The following is a 10,117-nucleotide window of genomic DNA, read 5'->3' on the forward strand; positions in this document are numbered from 1 at the left end:
CAGTTGGACTTGTATTCAAGGCGCGTGCGCAGAAGCTCCCCTGTTGCCTCTTCCGACACGACACTTAAAAGGGGCTGCATGTGTTATTTCGGAGATTAACAACTGTAAATGTAAAAAAAATTAAGGTTTACAGCTTCAGGTCTTAAAACATGAGCACGCTATGGATGGGAAACGTGAGTATCTCAAACCAGTTCAGTCGATATTTTTAACACTTCAGGTTGTAGGTAAATTAGCTAGTTAGTTATGTTACTACTAGCTAGCATGCTAGCAAACATAACTTAAGTTGAAGCTAAGTAGCTAGCTTCAACTTAAGTTATGTTTGCTAGCATGCTAGCTAGTAGTAACATAACTAGCCACCCGACTAACTTAGTTTATTAGTGCTAAATCGGTTAACTTGCTGCAGATGGAACATTTTGACACATTACTAGCTAAACGCAGCCTTTATAATATTTGCATTGGACATGTGGTAGCTAACTCTTAGCTAAGTTAACGTTACCATGTTATGATAATGAAGTCTGTTTGTTTGGTAGTTGGAGCCCTACATGGACGAAAACTTCATAACCCGAGCCTTCGGCACTATGGGGGAGTTGGTGGTGAGTGTAAGGATTATACGCAACAAGATGACCGGGTGAGTATTTTATCTAGGACGTTTGACCTGAGTTAAAAGCTATAACTACGCTGGCTCTCTAACCCCCTTCTTCGCATGTAACGTTAGGGTTTTCAGCGATTACATTCGCCCACATTTAACTCCATATGAACTACACGTCCAACGTTATTTTAACATTTGGGAAAGTTAATCATAGCTTTCAAACCGGTTTTCGAAAATTATTCTGATATGAGTGAAACACATTATCTAACTGGGGATAGCTAGCAAACATAATGTCACAAAGCATTATCTAACTGGGGATAGCTAGCAAACATAATGTCACAAAGCATTATCTAACTGGGGATAGCTAGCTAACATAATGTCCCAAAGCATTATCTAACTGGGGATAGCTAGCAAACATAATGTCACAAAGCATTATCTAACTGGGGATAGCTAGCTAACATAATGTCACAAAGCATGATGTGCTAGCATGATGTTATGAAATAACATAATATTTCCGAGTTAGGCAGGTATTATTTTAGACTTGAAATTGGCATGGGAACTAACTAGCTAACACAGGGGTGGGCAAACTTTTTGGCTCAAGGGCCACATCGGGATTTTGCGAGGGCCTCCCGAGTGGCACAGCGGTCTAAGGCACTGTATCGCAGTGCTTGAGGCGTCACTACAGACCCAGGTTCGATCCCAGGCTGTGTCACAGCTGGCCGTGACTGGGAGACCCGTGAGGCGGCGCACAATTGGCCCAGAGTCGTCTGGGTTCGGCAGGGCAAGATTTCCTTGTCCCATCGCGCTCTAGCGACTCGTGTGGCGGGCCGGGCGCATGCGCGCTAACACGGTCGCCAGGTGTACGGCGTTTCCTCCGACACTGTGGTGCAGCTGGCTTCTGGGTTAAGCGGACATTGTGTCAAGAAGCAGTGCGGCTTGGCTGGGTCGTGTTTTGGAGGACGCATGGCTCTACATCTTCACCTCTCCCGAGTCCGTATGGGAGTTGCAGCGATGGGACAAGACTGTAACTACCAATTGGATACCACGAAATTGGGGAGAAAAAGAGATTGTGTGGGTGTGTATATATATATGTGTGTGTCTTGTGGGCCGGATTGAAGTGCCCGCCGTGCCGTACTCCCCCCCCCCCCCTTCCTTGAGCTAACAGCTAGCTTTCTGGTTATCAAAGGTAGAAAAGTTTGACCAAAATTCTACCAAACTGTTTCTCAAAATTACTGGAGCTGGCTAATTCATTTGATAATGCTTTGTGATACACCAGGTTTTATGCAGTTTTAGTCCACACATGACAGTAGAACCTGGTGAACCGTAAGGGGAAACAATTTAAATTAGCCAGCCAACTATATACTTTTTTGTCCTACCAGATCCTTGATGAGAAGGTTCTAGCTAGTGTATCCCTCTGTCCTTCGACTCTTGGTGGATGTAGTGAAGTGAAGTGAATTACAATTTCCTTTAGCACCATCTGTACCTGATAGAGCAGATCCAGAAGTAAGCTGTCTGGCGCGACAGTTATTGGGAGACTAGAGCAGACCCAGAAGTTCTGACTGAACACACATTTAAGCGCCTCCAGGACGGTTAGTTTACTTTGTCCTGTTACAGTTTCTGCAATGAAAACCTGCGATTTCATAGGGGAATTTCCCCCTCATACTAAATAGCTGGCAAAACAATCCAAAGTTTATTTTTTATTGAACTAGACAAGTCAGTTAAGAACAAATTCTTATTTACAATTTTTTTATTTTATTTTTTATTTTACTGTTATTTTACCAGGTAAGTTGACTGAGAACACGTTCTCATTTGCAGCAACGACCTGGGGAGTAGTTACAGGGGAGAGGAGGGGGATGAATGAGCCAATTGTGAACTGGGGATTATTAGGTGACCATGATGGTTTGAGGGCCAGATTGGGAATTTAGCCAGGACACCGGGGTTAACACCCCTACTCTTACGATAAGTGCCATGGGCTCTTTAATGACCTCAGAGAGTCAGGACACCCGTTTAACGTCCCATCCGAAAGACGGCACCCTACACAGGGCAGTGTCCCCAATCACTGCCCTGGGGCATTGGGATATTTTTTTAGACCAGAGGAAAGAGTGCCTCCTACTGGCCCTCCAACACCACTTCCAGCAGCATCTGGTCTCCCATCCAGGGACTGACCAGGACCAACCCTGCTTAGCTTCAGAAGCAAGCCAGCAGTGGTATGCAGGGTGGTATGCTGCTGGCGGCCTAACCCGGACAATGTTGGGCCAATTGTGTACCGTCATAGGATGTCACCTTTCCAACAAGTCAGTTCGTCAAATGTCTGCCCTGCTAGAGCTGCCCTGGTCAACTGTACGTGCTGTTATTGTGAAGTGGAAATGTCTAGGAGCAACAACGGCTCAGCTGTGAAGTGGTAGGCCGCACAAGCTCACAGAACAAGACCGCCGAATGCTGTAGCGTGTAAAAATCATCTGTCTGTTGCAACACTCATTACAGAGTTCTAAACTGCCTCTGGAAGCAACGTTGGCACAAAAACTGTTTGTCAGGAGCGTTGTAAAATTAATTTGGTAATGCTTTGTGATGCACCAGGTTTTATGCCGTTTTAGTCGACAGAAAATGACAGTAGAACCTGATGACCAACATGGGGGAAATTATCAAATTGGCCAGCCAACACAAAACTATGATCAACATGCGCAATGCACTTTGTAACTTTTTATGAGATGGATTGCCTGTCATTGCAATTAAATTTTTAATTTGCGCTCTTTAGCACATTTGGCTAGCAACCTTCATGGAAATTCGCTATTACATGTGCTAATTTAGTTTGCATTCTGGTAATAGACAGCCAATGGGTTGTTTAGTGTATTTTTTGGGGGTGTCCTCTTGTGCACTAAGTTGGTAATTCCGTAAATCCCAGGATGAGAGGACGGGGTCTGGATACCGCCCAACCCTGTGATATACCATAACTTCACCATGCTCGAAGGGATATTCAATGTCTGTTTTTTCTCCCCTTTTTTTTTACCCATCAACCAATACGTGCCCTTCTTTGCGAGGCATTGGAAAACCTCACCTGATCTTTGTGAAGGAATCTGTGTTTTGAAATTCAGTGCTTGACTGAGGGGCCTTTACAGATTGTATGTGTGGGGTACAGAGATGAGGTAGTCATTCAAAAATCATGTAATGCACTATTATTGCACACAGTGACTCCATGCAACTTGTGACTTGTTAAGCACATTACACCTGAACCTTCTCATGCTTGCCATAACAAATGGGTTGAATACTTATTTAATATATTTGTATTAAAAAAAAACTAAAATATAATTCCATGTTGACATTATGGGGTATTGCATTTAGGGCAGTGGCAAATTCAATTGAATCGGGCTGTAGTCAAAGGGGTGTGAATACCTTCTGAAGGCATTGTATGTACATATAGGTAGGGGTGAAGTGACTAGCCAACAGGATAGATAATTAACAGTAACAGCAGTATACTGTAGGTAGGGGTAAAGTGACTAGACAACAGGATAGATAATAAACAGTAACAGCAGTATACTGTAGGTAGGGGTGAAGTGACTAGCCAACAGGATAGATAATTAACAGTAACAGCAGTATACTGTAGGTAGGGGTGAAGTGACTAGACAACAGGATAGATAATAGACAGTAACAGCAGTATACTGTAGGTAGAGGATAGATAATAGACAGTAACAGCAGTATACTGTAGGTAGGGGTAAAGTGACTAGACAACAGGATAGATAATAGACAGTAACAGCAGTATACTGTAGGTAGAGGATAGATAATAGACAGTAACAGCAGTATACTGTAGGTAGGGGTAAAGGATAGATAATAGACAGTAACAGCAGTATACTGTAGGTAGGGGTAAAGGATATATAATAGACAGTAACAGCAGTATACTGTAGGTAGGGGTAAAGGATAGATAATAGACAGTAACAGCAGTATACTGTAGGTAGGGGTAAAGGATAGATAATAGACAGTAACAGCAGTATACTGTAGGTAGGGGTAAAGGATAGATAATAGACAGTAACAGCAGTATACTGTAGGTAGGGGTAAAGGATAGATAATAGACAGTAACAGCAGTATACTGTAGGTAGGGGTAAAGTGACTAGCCAACAGGATAGATAATAGACAGTAACAGCAGTATACTGTAGGTAGGGGTAAAGGATAGATAATAGACAGTAACAGCAGTATACTGTAGGTAGGGGTAAAGTGACTAGCCAACAGGATAGATAATAAACAGTAACAGCAGTATACTGTAGGTAGGGGTAAAGGATAGATAATAGACAGTAACAGCAGTATACTGTAGGTAGGGGTAAAGGATAGATAATAGACAGTAACAGCAGTATACTGTAGGTAGGGGTAAAGGATAGATAATAGACAGTAACAGCAGTATACTGTAGGTAGGGGTAAAGGATAGATAATAGACAGTAACAGCAGTATACTGTAGGTGGGGGTAAAGTGACTAGACAACAGGATAGATAATAGACAGTAACAGCAGTATACTGTAGGTAGGGGTAAAGTGACTAGCCAACAGCATAGATAATAAACACACACCCCTGTGTTAGCACACACCCCTGTGGGGCCCCGTGTTGAAGGTCTGTGTGGTGTATGTGTTGTTGCCTACCCTCGCCACCTGGGGGCAGCCCGTCAGGAAGTCCAGGATCCAGTTGCAGAGAGAGTCCTGAGCTTAGTGAGCTTTTGTGCCTTTGACATGACAAGGAGTGGCATGAGGGCACAAACAGGCTGGTACCCAGGCTAGCACCATTGTATTATAGCTACACACCATACACAGTTAAAATCCATCCTTTGAATGCAACATTGGACTGATGTCCCTTCTCTGTGTTGCTCTTCAGTAGGGGTGCAGCAGGCTACTGCTTCGTGGAGCTGACAGATGAAGCCACAGCTGAGAGGTGTCTTCGTAAAGTCAATGGAAAAGCACTGCCAGGAGCCACACCAGTAAATATACCGTTTAACAAGGCTACTTGAATGTTATGGATTCATTTTTGCGTCCCAATTTGCACCCTATTCATCCCCTAATATAATTCACTACTTTTGACCCGGGCCCAGTGGGATGCAGACCCAGATTGTATCAGTTTATACATAATGCTTTTTGGTAGCCTGAGACAAAACAAGATATTTATGCAATTTGCCTCATTAGCGCTTGTATAAATCAATGCATATTGTCATCATATTGTAAATGTGCATTTTTAAGGAAGCCTTTTTGTACTTCACAGCCCAGAAGATTTAAGTTAAACCGGGCCACTTTTGGGAAGCAAGGAGAAAGCAGGTATATCAACCTGCTTGATTGTAAGTCAAACTAAATGTCATGAGATGCCATATAGAAACATTGGAAATTAACACACAACCCCCCCCCCCCCCCTTTTCTCTCTGCTACAGTCCACTCCATTCTCTGTTTGTTGGGGATCTCACACCTGAAGTGGATGACGGGATGCTCTACGAGTTCTTCTACAACCGCTACCCTTCCTGTCGTGGGGGGAAGGTGGTGCTGGATGGCACGGGGAACTCCAAGTGAGTCCAGTAGGATATTATCATCCCTATAGAAGGGTTTCCATATATCAAGGTTGATGTGATCTAATAGGATGTGAATACAATTGATACGGCCCGTATCCGAAACATCAACTGTTACTATTCCACGACTATAATAGTCAGTACTTTTACACTAACAATTTTAAATGTCTAAACTTCTTCCACTACCCAAAAAATATTCACAGCCGAAGCTAGTTATTTACTTGTATACTTGTCTGGACGTTTCTCTTGTTTCCAGGGGTTGTGGGTTTGTCCAGTTCCCAGACCAGAGGCTTCAAAAGTTGGCGCTGGAGGAGTGTCAGGGAGCGGTGGGGCTCGGGAGCAAGCCCCTACGACTGAGCCTAGCTGCTAACAAGTGAGTTTTACGTCAGTTCTTACTGTACTACTATGTTATAAGCCGTCTCCAGACACGGTGTGTATTTACCATTTGAAAAACCAGGGTTGTAGCATGAACCCATTCAGTTTCAAAAAACACCTTTTTATAGCCATTAAAACTGTAGCTATATTTCCAACATAATATTTGACTATCCCCCTTGTTAGTCAGATTTTGCAAAGCGCTCATGAAGACCTGAGCAGAGAGTATCTTTCCCCAAAATAATAGTTTTTCAACTCCATAAAGAGATGGGTTTTAATAATCACTGTCAGATGCCTCGGTTACCAATACTTCTCTCTCACTCACAGAACTAGGCATAATCAATCAGACAACAGGGCGTGGGGGTCACATGGAGGAGGCTACAGACACAACCAGCAACAATACAATCAACAGCCGTACGGTGGTGGATGGGGCTCTTGGGGCTACGACCAGAATGGAGGCAACTATGGCGGCTACAACTACAACCAGTATGATTACACACAGAATCCTGCACAGGTAAGATTGCTGCCCTGCTTCCCCTTTACTGGTGATATGTTACGTTGCTCAACGTCACCTTTACTGGTGATGTGTTACGTTGCTAATGACGTCAATAACCACCCGAGCCACTGCCTGTTCAGCCGGCTACCATCCAGTTACTCAATCCTGCACCTTATACACTTATGCTCTATATACAGTTGGAGTTGGAAGTTTACATACACTTCGGTTGGAGTCATTAAATCTCAATTTTCAACCACTCCACAAATGTCTTGTTAACAACTATAGTTTTGGCAAGTCGGTTAGGACATCTACTTTGTGCATAACACAAGTAGTATTTCCAACAGTTGTTTACAGACAGATTATTTCACTTATAATTCAATGTATCACAATTTCAGTGGGTCAGAAGTTTACATACACTAAGTTGACAATGCCTTTAAACAGCTTGGAAAATTCCAGAAAATTATGTAATGGCTTTAGACTCAAATGACGTCAATTAGCCTATTGGAGGTTTACCTGTGGATGTTTTTCAAGGCCTACCTTCAAACTAAGTGCCTCTTTGCTTGACCATGGGAAAATCAAAAGAAATCAGCCAAGACCCCAGAAAAAAGTGTAGACCTCCACAAGTCTGGTTCATCCTTGGAAGCAATTTCCAAACGCTTGAAGGTACCATGTTCATTTGTACAAACAATAGTATGCAAGTATAAACACCATAGGACCACGCAGCCATCATACCACTCAGGAAGGAGACGCGTTCTGTCTCCTAGAGATGAACGTACTTTGGTGCGAAAAGTGCAAATCAATCCCAGAACAACAGCAAAGGACCTTGTGAAGATGCTGGAGGAAACGGGTACAAAAGTATCTATATCCACAGTAAAACAAGGCCTATATCGACATAACCTGTAAGACCGCTCAGCAACGAAGAAGCCACTGCTCCAAAACCACCATTTTAAAAAAGCCAGACTACGGTTTGTAACTACACATGGGGACAAAGATTGTACTTTTTGGAGAAATGTCCTCTGGTCTGATGAAAGAAAAATAAAACTGTTTGGCCATAATGACCATCGTTATGTTTGGAGGAAAAAGGGGGAGGCTTGCAAGTCAAAGAACACCATCCCAACCGTGAAGCACGGGGGTGGCAGCATCATGTTGTGGGAGTGCTTTGCTGCAGGTAGGACTGGTGCGCTTCACAAAATAGATGGCATCATGAGATGTGGACATATTGAAACAACATCTCTAGACATCAGTCAGAAAGTTAAAGCTTGGTTGCAAATGGGCCTTCCAAACGGACAATGACCACAAGCATACTTCCAAAGCTGTGGCAAAATGTCTTAAGAACAACAAAGTCAAGATATTGGAGTGGCCATCACAAAGCCCTGACCTCAATCCCATAGAAAAGTTGTGGGCAGAACTGAAAAAGCGTGTGCGGGAAAGGAGGCCTACAAACCTGACTCGGTTACACCAACTCTGTCAGGAGGAATGGCCCAAAATTCCCCCAACATATTGTGGGAATCTTGTGGAAGGCTACCTGAAACGTTTGACCCAAGTTAAACAATTTAAAGGCAATGCTACCAAATACTAATTGAGTGTATGCAAACTTCTGACCCACTGGGAATGTGATGAAAGAAATAAAAGCTGAAATAAATAATTCTCTTCTATTATTCTGACATTTTACCTTTTAAAAAAATAAATAAAGTGGTGATCCTAACTGACCTAAGACGGGGAATTTTTACTAGGATTAAATGTCAGAAATTGTGAAACTGAGTTTAAATGTATTTGGCTAAGGTATATGTAAACTTCTGACTTCAACTGTACATACACATGGAATCACTGGTCACTTAATAATGAAACACTAGTCACTTTAATGTTTACATACTGCTATACTCATTTCATATGTGTATATACTGTATTCTACTTTATTTTAGTCAATGTCACTCCGACATTGCTCGTTTCAATATATATATATATATATATATATATATTATTTTACTTTAGATTTGTGTATTGTTGTGAATTTTTAGATATTACTGTATTGTTGGAGCTAGGAACACAAGCGTTTTGCTACACCCGTAAAATATGTGTATGTGACCAATACAATTTGATTTGGTATGTTACGTAGCTCAACGTCACTACTACTTCTTAGACATGCAATATTAACACCTTAATGCATTGTCTCTTCCTTCGTGTAGTTAAGACTTTTCAATATACACAATAATTTTATTAAAACCAACTCATTTAACATTTTCAGGAAAATGAAGCTGTTGAAGAGGATGGTCTGGAAGGTACGTGCTCTTTATTTTTCCTGCTTGTTTTTCTCCAGACTTTTGTGGCCTATTATCTAAAAGGCTCTTGATGACATTGACTTGATGGAATTGAGGTGTTTCATAATGAACTTAGATTGATATCCTGCATGTTCCGAGGATTAACCAGCGTATATGGAACTTAGCGGAGTCGGACTTGTGCTCATCTTGGTCTAATGTTTAAGGCGTTAGTTTCCCGAGCAGGAGACTGGGGTTGTTGACATAAGTCAACAAATAATCACTGCCAGCCTTTTCCTCCATTGTAGATCCTAACCCAGAGCTGGATGTGTTGGAAGCCAACAGGAAGTTTATGGAACACAGTGAGGAACTGTATGATGCCCTTATCCAGTGCCACTGGCAACCCTTGGAATCCTCGGAACAAGCATTTGGAACCACGAGTAGCCTTCCAGAACCTGTCTACTGTTGAGGCATACAATGGAATGGCAATATCCTCTTTTGCCATGTTTTTTGGCCTTTCATATTATATTCTGTAAATGTTTGATCATGGAAAGGCTAAAGACATATCCCCAGTCCTTTGGCCAGAACTGCCATTTGCTTATAAGACTTTTTTTTTTGTTAATTGACAAATGTTTTATTTTGTGCATCTTTATAAAAGTCCTGCTGTTGCCAAAGAATAGTTTCCTGTTTTCATTTGTTATGCTTTGCCAAACTGCAAAGATGCATGTATCCCAAATGGGACCCTATTCTCTATTTAGTGCAACACTACTTTTAGCTAGGGCCTAAAAGAGCTTAGGTCAAAAGTATTGCACTATATAAGGAATAGAGTGCCATTTGGGACACACATTTCTCAATTGAATAAGTGATTGTGTAATCTGC

At 42.1% G+C, this 10,117-nt stretch overlaps 1 protein-coding gene across 2 annotated transcripts; it reads left to right on the top strand.

Annotated features, from left to right (window-relative positions):
* The first annotated feature begins 16 nt into the window (after positions 1-16).
* LOC129830706 (tRNA selenocysteine 1-associated protein 1-like) lies at positions 17-9,915 on the top strand. Of its 2 annotated transcripts, none has more exons than XM_055893327.1 (9): positions 17-173; positions 531-628; positions 5,440-5,542; positions 5,821-5,873; positions 5,984-6,115; positions 6,372-6,488; positions 6,815-7,001; positions 9,229-9,262; positions 9,547-9,915. In XM_055893327.1, exons 1-9 carry the CDS (start codon positions 150-152, stop codon positions 9,705-9,707), a joined length of 909 nt encoding a protein of 302 aa, XP_055749302.1. In that variant the 5' UTR covers positions 17-149; the 3' UTR covers positions 9,708-9,915. The 2 variants fall into 2 exon arrangements, with proteins under 2 accessions (XP_055749302.1, XP_055749303.1); XM_055893328.1 differs by having other exon boundaries at positions 5,443-5,542.
* Positions 9,916-10,117: the final 202 nt, after the last annotated feature.

Source organism: Salvelinus fontinalis, chromosome 32 (genome assembly GCF_029448725.1).
Source record: "Salvelinus fontinalis isolate EN_2023a chromosome 32, ASM2944872v1, whole genome shotgun sequence".
NCBI classification, from domain to species: Eukaryota; Metazoa; Chordata; class Actinopteri; order Salmoniformes; family Salmonidae; genus Salvelinus; species Salvelinus fontinalis.

Excerpts from the sequence above, each read along its gene's own strand:
- LOC129830706 (XM_055893327.1), top strand. The coding sequence starts at position 150 with ATGAGCACGCTATGGATGGGAAAC. Across the intron at positions 174-530 it reads GCACGCTATGGATGGGAAAC|TTGGAGCCCTACATGGACGA; the intron begins GTGAGTATCTCA and ends TTTGTTTGGTAG. Across the intron at positions 629-5,439 it reads ATACGCAACAAGATGACCGG|TAGGGGTGCAGCAGGCTACT; the intron begins GTGAGTATTTTA and ends GTTGCTCTTCAG.